Source organism: Gorilla gorilla, chromosome 22 (genome assembly GCF_029281585.2).
Source record: "Gorilla gorilla gorilla isolate KB3781 chromosome 22, NHGRI_mGorGor1-v2.1_pri, whole genome shotgun sequence".
NCBI lineage: Eukaryota > Metazoa > Chordata > Mammalia > Primates > Hominidae > Gorilla > Gorilla gorilla.
This window is the reverse complement of record NC_073246.2, coordinates 38,144,415-38,166,097: the sequence shown is the minus strand read 5'-3', so window position 1 is coordinate 38,166,097 and position 21,683 is coordinate 38,144,415. Positions and strand designations below refer to the sequence as shown.

At 46.8% G+C, this 21,683-nt stretch overlaps 1 protein-coding gene and 1 non-coding gene across 3 annotated transcripts in view; one reads left to right on the top strand and one right to left on the bottom strand.

Moving 5' to 3' along the window:
- The window catches only part of DOP1B (DOP1 leucine zipper like protein B), a 132,404-nt gene that overhangs the window by 31,890 nt on the left and 78,831 nt on the right, over positions 1–21,683 (bottom strand). For both annotated transcript variants that reach the window (XM_055373998.1, XM_019017893.4), the window contains 6 exons: positions 16,244–17,873; positions 15,294–15,405; positions 14,351–14,539; positions 11,637–11,759; positions 8,975–9,112; positions 2,168–2,223 (listed from right to left, as the gene is read on the bottom strand). In XM_055373998.1, the coding sequence (XP_055229973.1) occupies positions 2,168–2,223; positions 8,975–9,112; positions 11,637–11,759; positions 14,351–14,539; positions 15,294–15,405; positions 16,244–17,873 (2,248 nt within the window). The remainder of the gene's footprint in view (positions 1–2,167; positions 2,224–8,974; positions 9,113–11,636; positions 11,760–14,350; positions 14,540–15,293; positions 15,406–16,243; positions 17,874–21,683) is intronic.
- LOC115931893 (small nucleolar RNA U13) lies at positions 4,339–4,444 on the top strand. The gene has a single exon (XR_004068317.2). It is a non-coding gene; the product is annotated as a small nucleolar RNA U13 (small nucleolar RNA).

The window sequence follows — 21,683 nt, the reverse complement described above, 5'->3', positions numbered from 1 at the left end:
TTTATTATTTTTTTTTAAGATAGAGTCTTGCTCTGTCACCCAGGCTGGAGTGCAGTGGCACGATCTGAGCTCACTGCAACCTCTGCCCCCCGGGTTTAAGCGATTCTCGTTCTTCAGCCTCCCAAGCTGGGAGTATAGGCACAGGCCAACACACTGGGCTAATTTTTTGTATTTTTACTAGAGATTAGTAGGGTTTCACCATGTTGGCCAGGCTGGTCTTGAACTCCTGGCCTCAAGTAAATCCACTTGCCTCGGTCGCCCAAAGTGCTGGGATTACAAGCGTGAGCCACCGTGCCCGGCTGCTCTCTCAGGCCTTTCTAGCGCTAATATTCTGCTTCCCTGAAGTGGCTGGTAACAGAGCATCACCTGTCAGAAGGCTGCAAAGCATTAGGTCCCAGGACACTCACCAGGAAACTGGCCTACCCCGCTCTGTAGCTCTCAGGATGAGGATTCTGAGATCACCGCTCCAAAGCGAGGAAGCACAGTCCAGGCAGTGAAAGCTCACACTGCAGTCAGAGCATTCCAGGTCCAAGTCCTGGTTCTCCAACTTACTACCTACTGTGTGACCTAGGCGGTTCCTCCTCTGCAAAAGGAGGATGACCAAATCTAATCTGCAGCTCCTGGGAAAGCTCAGCTGTCCCTTGGGCCACTACACTCAACATTCGCCAGCAACGCAATATATATTAGCTGTGATAGGAGGGAAGTGACTGGCTCATCTTTAACTCCTGGAGGAAAGAACAACAATGATGCTCACGAGGGAAGTGGTCTGAATTTAACCCCACCCTGGTCATCTACCAGGAGGCCTCAATTTACTGTCCTGCAACTTCAGAATGTGGTGAGTGGGAATAACTATGTAATGTTAACTGTGTGAATCAAGGAGCCTGTGCCTGGTTGTTGGAGTTATTTACAGTGAGACTCCTGATGGCTATGTAGGAATACTGAGGCTTCCCTGAGAAGTGGTCTATACCCTCCCCACCCCCATTTTTTTTCCTTTTTGAGACAGAGTCTCATTCTGTCCCCCAGGCTGGAGTGCAGTGGTGTGATCTCAGCTCACTGCAACCTCTGCCTCCCGGGTTCAAGTGATTCACCTGCCTCAGCTTCCCGAGTAGCTGGGACTACAGGCATGCTGCCACCAAGCCCTGGCTAATTTTTTTGTAGTTTTAGTAGACATAGGGTTTTACCACATTGGCCAGGCTGGTCTCAAACTCCTGGCCTCAAGTGACTCACCCACTCTAGCCTCCCAAAGTGCTGGGATTACAGGCGTTGAGCCACCGCACCCAGCCACCTCACCCTCATTTTCTGCAACGAAGAGCTGCACCTGGGATGCGGCCATTGTAAGATCTGAATGAGGTCCAGTAAAGCTTCTTTTTCATCCATGGGGAAAAACCTGCGGAATCCCCTTTAATGCTCTCTTAGCTGAGACACCTAATACATATATATTAACTTAGCAAATCAAAGCAGATACCTCTCCACATAAAACATGGGAAGGCACACTGAGAACGCCACCAGAAACAATCATTTTGCCTTTTTTTTTGAGACAGAGCCTTGGTCTGTCACCCACGCTGGAGAGCAGTGGTGAGGTCTTGGCTCACTGCAACCTCCGCCTCCTGGGTTCATGCAATTCTCCTGCCTCAGCCTCCCGAGTAGCTGGGATTACAGGCGCACGCCACCATGCCGGACTAATTTTTGTATTTTTAGTAGAGATGGGGTTTCACCATGTTGACTAGGCTGGTCTCAAACTCCTGGCCTCAAGTGATCCGCCTGCCTCCACCTCCCAAAGTGCTGGGATTGCAGGTGTGAGCCACCACGCCTGGCCCATTTCTCCTTTTTCTAAAAGAGGTCTTTAACACTTCCCTATATGTGGTTTTTTTCTTTTTCTGTATCAATTTAATGCAAATCCAAGCCTTTTAAAGTTTAACAGGCCTCACATAAGGCTTCGCTCATATAAAGCGTTCAAAATACGCTGCACAGATTTTAAGATGTTAACTCTCTGGAGAAGGAAAAGCATAGATCAGTACCTTGGGAAGAAATTATGACAACTTTTAAGATATTTTCTGAACAATGGCTCTCTAGTAGTCTAGAAATAAAACCAGATATTTATTATGCATGCTCACTGCAATAGCATCTGTATTTAAGGAAGTTTTTGGAGGATGGGGGACTGTATTACCTTTGGAGAAAAGCATAGCAAAACTGCAACACAGGAATGTCCACTAGGGGCGATTTCTGAAAATGAAAGTAAAACCAATTACTCCGAGTTGGTGGGAAATAAGGCTAAAAGAATTCAGATACAAAATGAAACAGATCTATAGCCTAACAAAGCGAAGGTTTTTGACTAAAGAATCTTTCAGATATAACAACAGACATGATAGGGCCCATCATGTACAATTAAAACAAGTGTGTCCTATGAGTCCCCAAATCATTCACGTCCCCTTAGACTTCTACAGTGATCTCCCACCCTGTGCACCTACTTTACATTCCAGGCATCAACAGGCATTTAGGGAAAATTGGCACTGTAACCAAACTTCCCAAACAGAAAGCTACGGCCAGTGTTGACTCCAGTGAATGCATATGATTACCAAGAGGCAAGAAAAAATTCTAATTCTTCTTTCTTTCCTTCCTTCCTTCCTCCCTCCCTCCCTTCCTCCCTTCCCTTCCCCTTCCCTTCCCCCTTCCCTTCCCTTTCCTTTTTCTTTCTTTTCCTTCCTTCCTTCCTTTTTTTTTTTTTTTTTTTACAAGAGTCTTGCTCTGTTGCCCAGGCTGGAGTACACTGGTGCAATCTCAGCTCACTGCAACCTCTGCTTCCCGGGTTCAAGCGATCCTTGTGCCTCAGCCTCCCAAGTAGAACCACTGCACCCGGCCAAAAAATTCTAGTTCTTAGTTTAGAAGATGACTTCAAACCCAGCTCAGACAGCTTCCCCAAAAACCCTGTGGCTGGAACTACTTGGAAACGAGTTCTAAAACACATATTTTACCCCCTCCTTGCTTGTAAAAAGCTATTTGCAGCTATTAATTAACTAAACTAACCACAAAATGTAGTTTTGTTATTTGAAACGCCAAAAATCAGTCAGCTAGATAAAATCCGGTTCCTTTATAGCCCAGGAAAGACTAGAAATTGCAGGTATTTGTAGAAATTCAAGTAATGTGAAGGAACACAACCTAAACACACTCGCTCTGGCTGTCATAGCCTCTGCAGAGCTGTCTTCAGGACCTCGAAGAACCCCTTGGTTCTACGGTGACCAAGCCTGCAGCAGCACAGACCGCCCTGTGGAGCACCATTCCCACTCCTAACATTTATGGACAAGAATGAAAGGAGGCCGGGCACGGTGGCTCACGCCTATAATCCCGGAAGTTTGGGAAGCCAATGCGGGTGGATCACTTGAGGTCAGGCATTCAAGACCAGCATGGCCAACACGGCGAAACCCCATCTCTACTAAAAATACAAAAAAATTAACTGGGCATGGTGGCGCAAGCCTGTAATCCCAGCTACTCAGGAGGCAGAGGCAGGACAATTGCTTGAACCCAGGAGGCAGAGGTTGCAGTGAACCAAGATCACGCCACTGCACTCTAGGCTGGGCAACAGAGCGAGACTCCATCTCAAAAAAAAAAAAAAAAAAAAGGCCGGGTGCAGTGGCTCACGCCTGTAATCCCAGCACTTTGGGAAGCCGAGGCGGGTGGATCACGTGGTCAGGAGATCGAGACCATCCTAGCTAACACAGTGAAACCCTGTCTCTACTAAAAATACAAAAAATTAGCCGGGCGTGGTGGCAGGCGACTGTAGTCCCAGCTGCTCGGGAGGTTGAGGCAGGAGAATGGCGTGAACCTGGGAGGTGGAGCTTGCAGTAAGCCGAGATTGCGCCAGCCTGGGCGACAGAGCGAGACTTCGTCTCAAAAAAACAACAGTGAAAGGCAACAGGATGACCATATGTTCTTGGAAGACTGGGAGACCTGGGCCAGATCCCCAAGAAATACTGTGGAAGTCATCGGGGTCCTTTTACATTCGAAGCCTTAAGCACTGACTGAGCTGGCTCCGTAACCTGGCCTCGCAGTGTTGCTATTTTTTAGGATGGCTTCTCTTCTCTTCTCTCTTCTTTGCCAACCTAGAATATAGGAGGACTGAGGGCAGGAATTGCTTTTTCCACTATTTAGCCTCCACGACACCACTCAGTGCACACAGAGCATTGTCGATAAACACCGGAACAAAGGAAGAGACCAGGAGCTGGAGGATAACTGACTGGGTGACGCCCAACGGCCAGGCCCTCGGGGCCTGGACACTTCTATAGGGGGCTGCCCCGTGTCATATGTGAGGCTGAAAAAAATGGCTGAAAAAAAAGTCTTCCGATTCATCTGCAGTTCATGAGTGCGATGATTGGGTGTTCACGCACATGCGTGATATGTGCCACCCTCAAACCTTGTTACAATGGTCGGCACATTGTCTGATGTGAAAAAAAAAAAGCCTTTCTTTTGTTTTCAGACAGGGTCTTGCTCTGTACTGGAGTGCAGTGGCGTGATCTTGGCTCAATGCAGCTTCAACTTCCCTGGCTCAAGTGATTCTCCCACCTCAGCCTCCCAAGTAGCTGAGGCTACAGGTGCATACCATGCCTGGCTAATTTTTTTTTTCTTTTTAGAGTCAGGGTTTTACTTTGTTGCCCAGGCTGGTCTTAAACTTCTGGGCTCAAGCAATCCCCCTGCTTCGGCTTCCCAAAGTGCTGGGATTACAGGAGTGAGCCACCCTTTAACACTCTAAAATCATAATATCTATCTACCTATCTACCTACCTACATCTATCTATCTACCTACATCTACCTACCTACCTACATCTACCTACCTACATCTAACTACATCTATCTCTCCACCTATCTACCTACCTACCTACATCTACCTACCTACCTACATCTATCTACCTACCTACCTACATCTACCTACATCTATCTCTCTACCTATCTACCTACATACCTACATCTATCTACCTACCTACATCTACCTACCTACCTAACTACATCTACCTACATCTATCTCTCTACCTACCTACCTATCTACATCTACCTACCTACCTACATCTATCTACATACCTACCTACATCTATCTACCTACCTACATCTCTCTACCTACCTACCTACCTACATCTACCTACCTACCTACATCTACCTACCTACCTACCTACATCTATCTACCTACCTACATCTACCTACCTACCTACCTACATCTATCTATCTATTTACCTAACTACTTCTATCTATCTATCTATCTATCTATCTATCTATCTATCTATCATCTATCTACGTATCAACCTATTTTTTTACGTGTTTGTCTGCAGTTCTTGGTTCATAACTCCTGCCCTCCTTTGACCTGCCCCAAGGCAGGACTCTAATCTGACTACGGTTCATAAGACCCTCATTCTGGAGAGGGTCCTGTCCCACACCCTGGAGGAAGCAGTGCTGCGCAGACAGGCCAAGAAGAATCTGAACAGGCAGGCCCTGCTGGGTTTCCCCAGTCACTGTATTAAGTATTAGATCACACTCTTTTTGTCCAATCACACTTCGACACGGTTGTCTATGCTTTAGTCATACCCATCCAATGAAGTTTCCATAAAAGGCCCAAGAGGACTGGGTTTGGTGAGCTTCCAGAGAGCAGAGCACATGAAAGTTCTGTGCCCATGGAGGGCACAGGAGCTCTGCACCTCTTCCCCCATACCTTGCCCTACGCATCCCTTCATCTGTATCCTCAGTAGTAGCCTTTATAATAAACCAGTAAACGTGTTTCTGGAGTTCTGGGAGCTGCTCCGACAAATTAATTGAACCCAAAGAGGGGGTTCGTGGGAATCCCAACTTGAAGCTAGCTAGTCAGTCAGAAGTTCCAGAGGCCCAGACTTGTGACTGGTGTCTGAAGTGAAGGGTGCTCTTGGGGACTGAGTCCTCACCCTGTGGGATCTGACACTATCTCCAAGCAGATAGAGTAGGAATTGAATTAGACGACACCCAACTGGTGTCCACTGCGGAATCAATTGCTTGCTTGCTGGCGGGGAGAACTCCCCACATATTTGGGGTAAGAGAAGTCTTCTGTGTTGATTGTTATGTTGTTGAGTGAGGACACAGTTGAGTTGTTTTTTTTTTTTCCAGATATAGAACTGTGTTAGTCCTCTTGTGACTGGCTTATTTCATTCAACTTAATGTCTTCAAGGTTCATCCATGTTGAGGATCTGACGTGTCAGATCGTGTCAGAATTTCATTCCTCTCGAGGCTGAGTACTAACGCGCTGCACGCACAGATCTCACTTTGTTATCCGCACACCCACTGAGACACACATGGATTGCTTCCACCTTTTGGCTGTTGTGAATAATGCTGCTATGAACATCGGTACACAAACACCTGTTCAAGTATAGCTATATTTTTTAATAATCACTTTTTCCATTGCTTGAATTTTCTTTTTTTTGGACAGGGTCTCACTCTGTCACCCAGGCTGGAGTGCAGTGGCTCAATCATAGCTCACTGCAACCTCGAACTCCTGTGCTCAACTGATCCTCCTGCCTCAGTCTCCCAAGTGGCTGGGACTACAGGTGTGCACTACCACACCCAGCTAATTTTTAAATTTACTGTAGAGATGGTGTCTCCCTACATTGCCCAGGCTGGTCTCGAACTCCTGGACTAAAGTGCTAGGACTACAGGCATGAGCCACCATGCCCGGCCCCCCTAATTTTCATTTAGATTATTCTTAAATTTTTGCTAACTGTATGATTTTAAATTGTTTGACAGAAGGCAATTATTTCAAGATTGAAATAAATCCCTGGTTTTTATTAAATTAGTTAATTAAGAGCAAAACAGCTCTGCTGCTTTCAATGATGAAGACTGCTTTGGTAAAAACAGAAATAGAAGACTCTAAGGGAATGCAAATATTAAACCACACAGCTTGCCCTGTTTTAAATCCATCGTGTATAATTGAAGAAGCTCTCTAGACAACATGGGCCCTCCAGGCTGCTGTAATGAAATTGAGCAGAAAAATTACAAGGAACTTCTCGGTTCAATGACATCGCCCTGAAGGTTTCTGTTTCACAGCAGCCAGATGAAATCTCCTCTTTCTCAGAGTGTCTGTCGTTAGTTATGTTCTCTGACATTTATTTTCTACCTTTATAAAAAATTATGCAGCCAGGCATGGTGGCTCTCGCCCGTAATCCCAGCACTTTGGGAGGCCGAGGCAGGAGGATTGCTTGAGCCTAGGAGTTCCAGACCAGCCTGGGCAATGTGGCAGACCCTGTCACTACAAAAAATATAAAAATTAGCCAGGCGTGGTGGTGTGCATGTGTGGTCTCAGCTATTTGGGAAGATCATTTGAGCCTGGGGAGGTCGAGGCTATGGTGAGCTATGATTGTGCCACTGTACTGCAGCCTGGGTGACAGTGAGATCCTGTCTTAAAAAAAAAAAAAGTTTTAAAAAAAATTATGCAAATTTTGGCCGGGCACGGTGGCTCACGCCTGTAATCCCAGGACTTCGGGAGGCCAAGGCAAGTGGAGTTCGAGACCAGTCTGGCCAACATAGCAAAATCCCGTCTCTACTAAAAGAAAAAAAAAAAATACAAAAATTAGCCGGGCTTGGTGCTGCACACCTGTAATCCCAGCTACTCAGGAAGCTGAGACGGGAGAATCACTTGAACCCCGGGGGCGGGGTTGCAGTGGGCTGAGATTGCACCACTGCACTCCAGCCTGGGCGACAAAGTGAGACTTCATCTCGAAAAAACAAAACAAAACAAAACAAAACCAAAAGTTAGCCAGGAGTGATAGCATGCACCTGTACTCCCAGCTACCCAGGAGGCTGAGGCACAAGAATCACTTGAGCCCAGGAGGTGGAGGTTGCAGTGAGCTGAGATCGCACCACTGCACTCCAGCCTGGGTGACAGAGTGAAACTGTGTCTCAAAAAAAAAAAAAAAAAAAAAGTTACACAAATTTTAATTTGCCCTTGACAAAGACTCTCTCCTTGAGCTGATTCTAGCTAGGCTCCTCTGAGCCCTCTGCTTGACAAATGATTTTGTCCACCCCCACAGCCCCAAACAACACTAGCATGGATCCCTAGGATGGGGACACCAGTCCTCTTCAAATACCTGTCCGAGAAAGCTCAAGGTTGCCAAATAATTTACTGTTTGTTCCTGCCAACACCTGCAGAGAGACCCCTGACCTCCCTTTCTTAGAGCATTTTCTTTTAAGTTTACAATGATAAATACTTTCTCTGTCCCTTTGAGATGTGTATGTGTCTCCCACAACCTAGGAATGTGTTTCTCAAGGACCTGGGAGCCATCCCTTTGAAACAGAATCATCAAGAAAGACAGAGTCTCGATCTCCCAGCCTCTGTGGGAGGGTAGGAGCCTCATTTGGATAAGCCCCAGTTAGCAAACCCAGATGGCCTAATCACATCTATGGACTGAGCAGCCTCCCCACTTGCTCTTTTGTAATTTTCTACTTCTCCAACTCTCCTTAAACTTCCTGCTCCTTCCCCCTCCCTCCTCCCTCATCCTTTCCCAGTCATCTCCACACAAATCTAAACTGAACCCAACACTTTCCCTTACCGCAGTGGTTATTGAATCACATCTGTCTTTACCATCTTTCACTAGAGTCTGGTTTTGTTTATCTTTGGCATCTTTATGGCTGCGAGCTCCTTGAGGCAGGTGCCATTTCCTCTTTCTAAAGATTTTATTCCACTTGGTGCCCAGAAGGCGCTAACCCATGTACCAGGCAGTGTCCTCAGCAGCAGGGTACAAGGATGAGAGCCCCTGACCTCAGGCAGTTCCCACCTTAAAAAAGAAGCACCAAATCTTCATAGGTCTCCCCCAAAGCACAGCAAACAGCACCTCCACTTCACTACCCCAAGCATTCCCACTAGCTCTTGTTACCTATCTTTCCCTCCCAAACATGATTTATAAGGAAGTAGAGTTATGACAAATGCCACCCACTAATCTGCAGAAGCCCAGAGGCTTCCCCAGGCTCCTCACCTCATCACCCCCTTTGACTTGGGGTGGCCTCTTCACCACCTCCTTCACCAGGTGCAGCAGCGTGTCAGTCTGCAGGGTGCTGAGTGCACACACCAAGTCGACAAGGGTTAGCTGGGATGCACTTGCCGTTGGGATAATCTGCCAAGAAAAAAAAAAATTCCTTGAAAGCTTATAGAGAGAAAGTAAAAATAAGGATGACACATCTTTATTGTATTCTACAGTAGTTGTCCCTGGAGAAATCAATCTGTTTTCATCTCTTTATTTTTTTTTTTTTTGAAACACGGTCTCACTCTGTCACCCAGGCTGGAGTGCAGTGGTGCGATCTTGGCCACCACCACGCCCAGCTACGTTTTGTATTTTTAGTAGAGATGAGGTTTCACCATGTTGGCTAGGCTGGTCTCAAACTCCTGACCTCAGGTGATCTGCCCGCCTCGGTCTTCCAAAGTGCTGGGATTACAGGCATGAGCCGCCACCGCGCCCGGCCTGTTTTAATCTCTTAAACAAACATTTCCTATTGAACTAGGTAAAGGCTCCACCCATGGGAACAACATAATTTGATACAAATTAGGAATAAAAGGTGCAGGCCATGATGGGGCTGTAATAGTGGTATGTTTGAATTTAGTAGAAAGCATTTTAGAAACAAATATACTAAATTTGAAGGAAACGAGATGGAATCAAAAATACGAAGACAGGAAGTAAAAACAGATAAACCAGGCTCCCATTTGCTAGCCTTGGAAGGAAAGCCCTGGTATGGGAGGCATATTTTTGATGACAGAAGTCTGCATACCCTGGTCATGGGCATTTGGAAGAAAAACAACTAGCACCAGGTTCCTCACCAGGGAAGGAGCCGACACGCGCTCAGGAGGGTGGCCTCGGACACTGACCACTGACTCTTCCTCAGAGAACAGGCGCCCATGTCTGCCACAAAGGCTGAGCACTGGGGGAGTGTCAAGGAGGTGCAGCAGCAGATTCTGAACAGGGGATGGAGCGGGGGTGGGAGGGAACAAAGGAAGAGGATTGAGGTTGAAAAAGGTAAGCCGACCCCTGCAGGACTTCATGATGGACCAGTCAAGTGGATAAAGAACGGGCAAAATACAAACTGATATTATCTTTGGGCTCACGCCTATAATCCCAGCACCTTGGGAGGCTGAGGCAGGCGGATCACGAGGTCAGGAGTTCGAGACCAGCCTGGCCAACATGGTGAAACCGTCTCTACTAAAAATACAAAAATTAGCTGAGTGTGGTGGCATGTGCCTGTAATCCCAGCTACTCAGGAGGCTGAGGCAGGAGAATTGCTTAAACTCAGGAGGCAGAGGTTGCAGTGAGCTGAGATCGCGCCACTGCACTCTAGCCTGGGTGACAGGGCGAGACTCTGTCTCAACAGGAAAAAAAAAAAAAGAAAGAAATTATCTTTGGGCATAGAAATATGATTGGTGATTTCAATTTTCTTTATTATCATGGACAAATGTAATTTCCATTTTTTTTTTTTTTTACATGAGGTGTCACTCTGTTGTCTAGGCTAGAGTGCAGTGGCACAATCGTAGCTCACTGCAGCTTCATATTCCTGGCTTCAAGTGATCCTTCCATCTCAGCCTCCCAAGTAACTAGGACTATAGGCGCATACCACCATGCCCAGCTAACAAGTGTGATTTCTACACATTAAAAAAGCAATAAGATGGTACTACAAATAAAGAAAGGCCCACAGTGCTAGGATAAGTAACCATTTCTTAAGCCAAATGGGTGGCATGTTCTTAGGTAGCTTAAATTTTTTTTTTTTAGATAGGGACTTGCTTTGTCACCCAGGCTGGAATGCAGTGGCACAATCATGGCTCATCGCACCCTCCACCTCCCAGGCTCAAGTGATCCTCCCACCTTACTTAGCCTCTTGAGTAGCTGGGACTATAGGTGCACACCACCATGCCCGGCTAATTTTTTGCCATATTGCCCAGGCTGGTCTCAAACTCCTAGACTCAAGCGATCTGCCCGTCTTGGCCTCCCAAAGTGTTGAGATTATAGGTGTGAGCCACTGTGCCATTTTTATTCTTTAAAAATGTTCATGTTATATATACTCTTATATGTATTTTAGATTTAAAAAGATTAAACACAAGTACTATATACTCATTACAGAAAAATTAGAAAACAGAAGTCAGGTGGGCTCTTCCCTACCTGCCCAATACACATTCTACTTGTACTGAGACACAGCTATATTACCTCATGCATTTCAAATGATGAAATCGGCCAGGTGTGGTGGCTCACGCCTGTAATCCCAGCACTTTGGGAGGCCGAGGTGGGTGGATCACCTGAGGGCAGGAGTTCAAGACCAGCCTGGCCAACATGGTGAAACCCTGTCTCTACTAAAAAATACAAAAATTAGCAGGGTGTGGTGGCGGGCGCCTATAATTCCAGTTACATGGGAGGCTGAGGCAGGAGAATGACTTGAACCCAGGAGGTGGAGGGTGCAGTGAGCCAAGATCGCACCACTGCACTCCAGCCTGGGTGAAAAGAGAGAGACTCCATCTCAAATAGATAAATAGATAAAATGATTAAATCAACTCAATAGTTTCCCATGCTGGCTTCCAATGTCACCTTTGATTCCACATGATTCTGTGGTATTTCTTTGTCACAGTAAGTTTAACCACTCCCGTAACTTTTTAAACTTTACCTTCATCTTACTGTGACGCTGGGCTTTCTTTCTGCTCCACACTGCTGCAACAGCTGCTGTCAACTGAACCCCAAGATGGGCCGTCAAGGGGTTTAAGAAGTCTAAAATTTTTTGTCTTATGGTCTAGAAAATAGGGAAAAAAAAGTTACTGCAGAGTAATATTGGGGCTATGGCATCATATACATTGAACCACCACTGCTGTCCATACCGAGAGCAAGGACCCTGTCATGTTTCTGCCCAATGCTGTGCTGAGGTGCTTCCCTGATGGGTGGATCCCAGCAATGGGAGGAATCAAACCCTTTCCGCAAGGAGTTGGATGTGTGATGTTGGCGTGTCATGCCGGCGGGCGGAAGGGGCAGTGAGCGGCCAAGGGGGAGAGACGGATGGCCAGCTCCATTGGCCAGGAGCATCTCAGGAGACGATGAATATCACCCTTGCTGCTGTGAGCACAGCGGGGGTCTTGCAGGAAGCCGGGCAAGGCTTTGCAGCACTGCTTCCATCTGGAAATCCCACAGCCTCAGCTTGACTCCATCTGCTGCGGAAGGGCTTATATTCATTAGGAAAGTTGTTGCTCAATTTCCAGAAATAAGCACCATTTCACTAATTTTATCAGGTAATCAATTTAAACCTGTAACATGGTCCTGATGTCACTCAGCACCCTCTGTTTTGCTACTTATGAATTTCTCTGTGTTCCCGCCACGTTCCTCGCTCTGTAAATCCTACCGCTCTCCCAGCCTGCAGTGCCCACCGTTGTTAAATCCTCTCTGCCTGGGGCCTCAGCTAAGCCATGCCGCCTCAGGAACCCCAGGTCAGGCCAGGCCTCCTGTTCACACACTCTCAGGAAACCCTGTGTTTCTCTGAAGCCCTGCTCACATCGTTATTACACTGCCAGTTAATGTCTGCCTCTGCCACAGGGGCAGGGACTTCATCTCTCTTGTCCACCGGTAAAGCAAGAGAGCCTGGTGCGTGGCAGCAGGCACAAAATGTCTGTAGAAGAGACGGATTTACCCAGCGCTTCCTGTGACAACCGCCCATGTTTATTTCACATTAGATACAACTGAGCCAGCAATGGAGCTGTCCCCTCCTTTCCACCATGGCTTCTGCTCTAGAGGGACTAATGTGGGGTCCCGCTCCCGGCCCTGGGTTCCTCAGGGAGGGCTAGGAGTTAAGTGCCTAATGAGCATCAGCCTTTATCGTAATTACTCTTTCCCTCAACCCATGAGGATAGGATGCTAGCCACAGCCTGGTTTAACAGACGAGCAAATGGAGGCTCAGAGAGGCTGAGTGCTACAGGAAGCTCCCCTGAAAAAGGTTTAGAAAATCTTTTTTTCTGAGTGAGAAAAAAGGTTTTCTGAATCTTTTTAAGAGCAGGTTCTTATAGGAGCTTGAAATACAGAATTCCCTTGGCACCCTGGGAACCGACAGAATGTCTGGAGGCCAACAACGCACCGTGGTACCTAAATGCAGGATGGCAAGGCTCATCCCTGAGGCCACATCTGGCACCTGGGGGCTCTCAACTGATGTCAGATGTGGCAGATAATTCTGAGATGCCACACACAGTAACACAGATGGTGAGCGACCGAGTCCTGCGCCTACAGCCTTCTGAGGCAGACACTGAAAACCAAAGAAGACTAAACTATAATATAAATATTCACAGTTGTGCGTTTTTGGTTTAAGAACTCAAAGGCACCCTGACATTCCACTCTGATGGGGCCATGTTTGACAGGCACCGCTAAAAGCAGAACAGAGATGAGCTGTCTCGCAGAAATGCTTTAGAGACTCAAGGCTTGGGTCTCTAAATCATTTAGAGGTGAGGATCTAGGTATCCCCGCTTTGAACCACTAGAGACTATTGTTTTTGAGACAGGGTCTCACTCTGTCGCCCAGGCTTGAGTGCACTGGCGTGATCTCAGCTCACTTCAACCTCCACCTCCCAGGCTCAAGCAATCCTCTTGCCTCGGCCTCCTGAGTAGCTGGGACTACAGGTGCCCGCCACCATACCCAGCTAATTTTTGTATTTTTTGTAGAGATGGGGTTTCGCCATGTTGGCCAGGCTGGTCTTGAACTCCTGAGCTCAAGCAATCCACCCCATCTTGGCCTCCCAAAGTGCTGGGATTACAAGCATGAGCCACCGCGCCTAGCTCTAGAGACTTTATTTTTATTATTTTTATTTTTTTTTGAGATGGGGTTTTGCTCTGTTGCCCAGGCTGGGGTGCAGTGGTGCAATCTTGGCTCACTGCAACCTCCGCCTCCCAGGTTCCAGCGATTTTCCTGCCTCGGCCTCCTGAGTAGCTGGGATTACAGACACGTGCTACCACACCTGGCTAATTTTTGTATTTTTAGTAAAGATGGGGTTTCACCATGTTGGCCAGGCTGTTCTTGAACTCCTGACCTCAGGAGATTCATCTGCCTTGGCCTCCCAAAGTGCTGGGATTACAGGTGTGAGCCACCATGCCCGGCCAAGACTTTATTTTTAACTACAAAATAAGGTGAATGGAAAATAAGAAGAAAACAGGCTGAAACCACTCAGACTCCTCCATTTCAGGTATAGGAAACTTACTGATAACAAACGAACTAGAGATTTCTACTTCTGATCTCTGACTTGGGTTTCAATGAGCACATCTGTTTATCACGCACACTTTCCTATACACATTTATTTTGGGTGGAACAATACAAGACCAAGTAAATGACAGAACTACAGAGACGTCCTCTTACTTTGGTGGTTTTAAAGTAAACGGAAGAGGATCCCTTCGTGGCCCCTAGGAGATCGACAGGTCTCTTTTGAGTCTCCTCCTTTCTGAGAACATTCCAGAGAAGGGCCATGGTGTTAACAGTTCGAGGCAGCTCTTCCAAAATGGCATTTCTGGCATTCCTCAAGTTGGCAGGATCACCTGCAGCCATGGTCTAAAATTAAAATGAATACATGAGGCAGGCTGTGTCTATGGAATGGTTTTTCTTCCCACGAGGGCAGCAGTGCTAGCGGGATTAGGTCTGGGCTGTTGGACTCTCTTCTAAGCAATTCATACATGTGGTGGTCTGGGAGCAATAAGCTTCTCTGTGCATTTCAACCCATGGTTCTCTTTCACAGAGACAGCTGTGAGTCTGATGTTCTAAAATTACAAACTTTTCAACCATTCAACCAAAGTGTTAGATGTATTCTAAGACTTAATCCCAGGGTATTCTACAGGGTAGAATAACCAACAGCTAAAATGTCTGCCTACTCAGATTTCATGAACACCATGATAGCAAGTAAAAAATACATGGAAAAAGATGACTATAAGCCTAAAATCAAACAAGTGGCTTTATAAGTTATCTCACAGGCTACTGATAGAACAATGGGCAAAGGGCTGGCACAGGGAGTGCCAGCAGGAAGAAAACTATGTTTGCATGGCTGACATACATACTTATGCATTTGCGTTAATTATATACATGCATTTGCATATGCATTTGCATAGGCACTTGCATTGCTAACACACATGCATTTGCATACGTGTGTACATGACTTATGTAATATTTGCATACACATTTGCATCACCTCCATATGCATATTAGTTACAGACATTACATACATACGTTACTTATTTGAAACAGTCATAGCCCAAAGACAACACAATACATGAAAATTGCCTTGAACTCAGGAAAAAAAAAAAAAATTTACCTTTTTGTTTTGGTTGGCTTGTTCCAAAAGACAAAAATGACTAATGGTCGTTAGACCTTCTAGAAGGGTGAGTGGATAATCTGGAGAAATGTTTTCCCTCTTGGAGGTTGTGCTGTGGTGAAGAAAAGAGAAACCGGTTTGAGAATTTTTAAAGAATGAGGCCATAAGGGTTTCTAATCCTATATATAAACACAGGAACTAGAGAGAGATCACCATCCCAAATAAACTGGAGCTCTCGTCATAGAATATCATTATAATAATGTTAACCATCCTTTGTGTGATTTTACATTCATATAGTCACTTTAGAAAAATGGTTTCAATGTTTTAGAATTTCTGTGAAGATGATTCACATTTTTATTTCTGTTTTGCAAAAATAGTAGAGAGTAGCTGACATGCCCTGCAACACTGAGCTAGACTGGGTACCTGTGTGGATTCGAAATAAAGGATCAGGGCTGGGCGCAGTGGCTCCCTCTAGCACCCCAGCACTTGGGGAGGCCGAGGCAGGGGGATTGCCTGAGCTCAGGAGTTCAAGACCAGCCTGGGCAACACAGTGAAACCCCGTGTCTACTAAAATACAAAAAATTAGCCAGATGTGGCGGCAGGCGCCTGTAATCCCAGCTACTCGGGAGGCTGAGACAGGAGAATTGTCTGAACCTGGGAGGCAGAGGTTGCAGTGAGCTGAGGTCATGCCACTGCACTCCAGCCTGGGTGACAGAGACTCCGTCTCAAAAATAACATAACATAACATAACATAACATAACATAACATAACATAACATAACATAACATAAAGGATCAGAACATTTAGTTGCTTGTTACCCCTCTTGACAATGCTAAACAGGCTTCTCATTGGGATGAAATTATCCTCCAACCGACATCCGTGGCAAAACAGTCACTCGTTATAAAAACCATCACTAAAGCAATAAAGATGTCACAAGGAGCGTAACGCACCTGACAGAGAGCTTCACAGATTCGCTTTCATACTGCTTGACCAAGTCATCCAAGTTTTTGCAAATCTGGACAACAAAGGGTGTCACCGTCCAGCCCAGGGACTTTCCGAAGTAGGGCAAGGAATGCGTGACCAAGCTCACCCAGGCCGGATGCATGCCGTAGCCGTAGGCGGGCTGCAGACCCCTCACCACCGCAGAGACCAGCAGACCCTGGGAGGTGAGGGGGTGGGGCTGCACGTACTGCAGGGCGCTGATGGCCTGCTGAAAGTTCAGGGCTCTCTGCCACTCCCGAGACAGGTCGGGCTGGTTTTCCGCCTCCTCGTGGGCCCGACCCAGGTGGTGTTCCAAGACAATCAGCACCTGCAGCAGCTTCAGCAGCTCAATCTGCAGCGGGTGCTCACTCCAGATCTGGTCCTGACCCAAGTTAATGAGACTCTCCTCAAAGAGGCTGTCCTCTGGCAGGGCCCTGCCGTGGTGGGCGGTGGCCAGCCCATAGCGCTTCTGGCTCGTGTACATGGACGCCGACAGGGAGAGCAGGACAAACTCCTGAACTTTGCACCTCTGCAGCAAGCTGTGGATGAACTCCACGTTCTTCCCTTCCGAAGACTTGGCCACCGAGACCAGCTGCATCATTATCCTGATCAAAACCTCGACACTTTTGACCTGCACGTCCCGGTTGCCGAGAATGTCTCGGTGCGAGACCTTCAAATAGCAAGGGTAGTAGGAGCGCAGGAAGCTCAGGCAGAGGTAGGTGAGCAGCTCCAGGAGCAGAGAGTGGGGGCACACGTTGGGGGCCTGGGTCTGGAGCTTTCCGTAGAAACTCTGGCCAATGAGGGCCTCCTGGTGGCGAGCGAGGAGGTTGGAGATGAGGTTGAGGTGCGCGGTGGAGCTGGTATCCATGCTAGTCCTGGACACAGCCTCGATGAATTCCTTAGGGTTGGTTTTGAGCACAGCCTCCAGCACCGAGAAGGCATAGAGGACCCGCCGAGAGTCGTAGGGCTGCAGGTAGAGCAGGATGTGCTTGAACAAGGCCTCGACGGCCTCCTGCCTTTCCCGCTGCTGCTTCAGCAGCCTGGACGTGGTGAGGGCCTGGAGCTCCAAGTCCGCCTCCTCGTCGCTGGAGAATGACTCAGAAGCCTGCGTCTTGTCCGAGTCCACCCGCACCAGGCTTAACTTGGCCCCAGCCTTGAAGCTTTCTGACTGGAAGGCCGCCACCAGGGCCGAGCGCTTGGGGTACGCCCTGCCCCCCATGGGAATGGGCGCACAGCAGTTCTCTTCGTTGCTCAGCTCCTGCGGGTCGTGGGAAGGGGAGGAGAAGGAGGACGTGTTCTCGCTGTCCGTGTGGCCGGAGCTTGTATCTGCAGACTCGGTGTGCTCGCTGCTGTCCGGGGCGCCGTGGGCCGTCCTGTCTGGAAGCTCCACGTAGTAGGGCAGCTCTTCCTCGCTCAGCTCGCCTCGCAGCGGGTACTTCTCGGGCTCCTTCTCCACTTCGGCCCAAATGGCTTCACGGTCCACTGTGGTGAACTGGCTCAGAGGCAGGTGCTCTTCAGAGCCACTCTCCTGAGGCTCGGGCACTGCACATGCCTCTCTGAAAGAGGTTTTCTTCCTGTTAAACCAACGGTGCAAGTCATCTGAAAATTACAAGATGACAAACGACTTTAGACAGAAGGGTCAGCTATCATACATTAGCTGTAGGGCGGTCTTTGTCTTAAAGCCAGACAGAAAGATCAATATTCCTAAAATTCTCACATGAAACACCACCACCAGAGTCCGGGTTACATTACAGACAAAAGTAGACAAAGGAAGGTGGATAGGTTTTACAGAATGTTCAAGGATGGGATCATTTAGTTACATTGTTATAGTAAACTTAAGTATCTTAACTTTTTGGGGGGGAGCAATTTTTAAAAATACGTATTATTTTTTCCTAGGAATTCTCTTTCAAGAAATGTCTCCTGGCCAGGTGCAGTGGCTCACACCTGTAATCCCAGCAATTGGGAGGCCAAGGCAGGTAGATCACCGGAGGTCAGGAGTTCGAGATCAGCCTCGCCAAAATGGTGAAACCCTGTCTCTACTAAAAATATAAAAAGTTAGCTGGGCGTGGTGGCAGGTGCTTGTAATCCCAGCTACTCGGGAGGCTGAGGCAGGAGAATCATTTGAGCCCAGGAGGCAGAGGTTGCAGTGAGCTGAAATTGTGCCATTGAACTCCAGCCTGGGCAACAAGAGCGACACTCCGTCTTAAAAAACAAAAAAACAGAAATGTATCCTGCAGAAATGTCAGTAGAAGACTTTCAAAGCCATAAGGATGTGGATATTCACCGAAATGTCACATGTGTATAAAGACAAACTGGAGGCTGGGTGTGGTGGCATGGTGGCTCATGCCTGTAATCCCAGCACTTTGGGAGGCCTAGGAGGGTAGATCACCTGAGGTCAGGAGTTTGAGACCAGCCTGGCCAACATGGAGAAACCCCATCTACTAAAAATACAAAAATTAGCTGGACGTGGTGGTGCGTGCCCATAGTCCCAGTGTGGGAGACTGAGACAGGAGAATCACTTGAACCTGCAAGACGGAAGTTGCAGTGAGGTGAAATCATGCCACTACACTCCAGACTAGGCAACAGAGCAAGACTCTGTCTCAAAAAAAAAAAAAAAAGGAAAAGAAAAATCAGGCCAGGTACAGTGAATTATGCCTGTAATCCCAATACTGTGGGAGACCAAGGTAGGAGGATTGTTTGGGAGGCCAAGGCCAAGGTAGGAGGATTGCTTGATCCCAAGAGTTCCAAACCAGCCTGGGCAACATGGAAAAACTCCATCTCTAGAAAAAATTTAAAAGCTTTCTAGGTATGGTGACACACACTTGTAGTCCTAGCTACTCGGGAGGCTGAGGCAGGAGGGTCTCTTGAGCCCAGGAGCTCAAGACTGCAGTGAGCTATGATGGTGTCACTGCACTCCAGCTTGGGCAACAGAGTGAGACCCCTGTCTCTAAAAAGAAAGGAAAAAAAAAATCAAGCAGCAGAAGAGTATTATATAGAATGAGCCCAGTTAGGAGAGAGTATGTATAATACACAGCCACTAGGAAAGTCTGGGAGACTACCTGCCAAACCATTAACAATCCCTAGTTCTATCAACTAGCATTACAAAGGACTTCCACTTAGGTTTTTATGTCCTCATTATTTCCATTTTAAAACTAAGCATGTTAGTACTTCTATAATCAGAAAACGTATGACACTTTAAAATATTCAAGTCTTTTTTAGGAGAAGTCAAATAGGCCACTGACCACTGCCTATTTAAAAAAAAAAAAAGAAGAAAAGGAAAAAAAAATAAGTGAGTCAAAAGTCTTTGATATTGCCAAACATTTTAAATAAGCAGTGTTCAATAAATCTATGACATGAGCCGGGCATGGTAGCTCATACCTGTAATTCTAGCACTTTGGGAGGCTGAGGTGGGCGGATCACTTGGGGCTAGGAGTTCAAGACGAGTCTGGCCAACATGGCAAAACCCCATCTCTACTAAAAATACAAAAATTAGCTGGGCCTGGCGGCGCGTGCCTGTAATGCCAGCTACTCAGGAGTCTGAGGCAGGCGAATGGCTTGAACCTGAAAGGCAGAGGTTGCAATGAACCAAGATTGCGCCACTGTACTCCAGCCTGGGCCACAGAGTGAGACTCCATCTCAAAAAAAAAGAAAAGAAAAGAAAAGAAAAAATCTGTCATTCTCATAAGGTTTTTAGGATGATCAAACAAGATAAAGGCACACAAAAGAGCTTTAAAAAAACTCTATGCCATGGACATTAAGCAAGATCAAGAAATGAAGAAGAATCAGACATCAGAAATTGATGAGCTGCTTGAAGTGCATAGCAGTATTTTAAAAATAGATTTCTACAGGATTACAGAAATAGGGTGGGGTAAGCAGGACACTTATCATTTTTTTCAGAGAAAGAAAATGGCAGAGCAAAGATGTTCTCTTCTATTCGGAGGTGGCAGACCATTTCTGTGGTCAGCAGGAAACACAGATTAGAGGAAGCAGCAAGGTAGTGCTGGGGAACTTTTAAAGCCCAAGGAAGGCCAGGCGTAGTGGCTCATGCCTGTAATCCCAGCATTTTGGAAGGCTGAGGAGGGTGGAACACTTGAGCTCAGGAGTTCAAGACCAGTCTAGCCAACATGGCGAAACACCCATCTCTACTAAATATACAAAAACTAAGGCTGGGCATGGTGGCTCACACCTGTAATCCCAGCGCTTTGGGAGGTAGAGGCGCATGGATCACTTGAGGTCAGGAGTTAGAGACCTAACCTGGCTAACATGGTGAAACCCCGTCTCCACTAAAAATACAAAAAATTAGTTGGCTGTGGTGGCCAGCGCCTGTAATCCCAGCTACTTGGGAGGCTGAGGCAGGAGAACTGCTTGAACTTGGGAGGCAGAGACTGCAGTGACTTGGGATCACGCCATTGTACTCCAGCCTGGGCAACAGAGTGAGACTCTTCTTCAATAATAATAATAATAATAATAATAATAATAATAATAATAATAATAATAATGCTGCCCAAGGAACTGTGGAGATAGAGCTTTCCTCTTAAAACAGAAAGAAAAAGAAATACTAAAAAATGTAGCTGCCATGAATAGTAGCCAAACTTTTAAGAAGGTTCTTTGTTTACACTTCTTTCAGTTTTACTTTCTTACAATGTGGAACAATAAAATGTTTCCTATTTGATAGGGCAGCCAGCTTTTCCCCTAAAGGAAAACCAGAGGTTAGAGGTTTAGGCCAGGAGCCTTATAAAGACAGGAAACCATTTCACACACCTCTGCTTACTTAGCTAATGGGCTGCTTTTCTCTGTAAGATAAGATTGAGATAGCCAGGCATGGTGGCTCATGCCTGTAATCCCAGCAATTTAGGAGGCTGAGGCGGGCGGATCATTTGGGGTCAGGAGTTCGAGACCAGCCTGACCAACATGGTGAAACCCTGTCTCTACTAAAAATACAAAAAAAAGAAAGAAAGAAAGAAAAAAAAATCAGCCGGGCATGGTGGTGCATGCCTGTAATCCCAGCTACTCAGGAGGCTGAGGCAGGAGAATCACTTGAACCCGGGAGGCGGAGGTTGCAGTGAGCCAAGATTGCACCACTGCACTCCAGCTTGGGTGACAGAGCGAGACTCTGTCTCAAAAAAAATAAAAAGATTAAGATAAATACAGGATAAGATAAAACAAGAACTGGCCAAATACAGACATTTGTCCTTTTTTTTCCTTCACCCTTGATCTGGATAGGGGGGTGTCTGGAGCTTATTCCTTTGGTTTCAACTTCTCGAACAGCGTTAGCTTATAACTGTCCTTGAAGTGAGCTTGCTAGGCAGAGGAAAACTTGTTCTTCTTTTCTTTCTTTTTTTTTTTTGAGATGGAGTCTCACTCTTTTGCCCAGGCTGGAGTGCAGTGGTGCGATCTTGGCTCACTGCA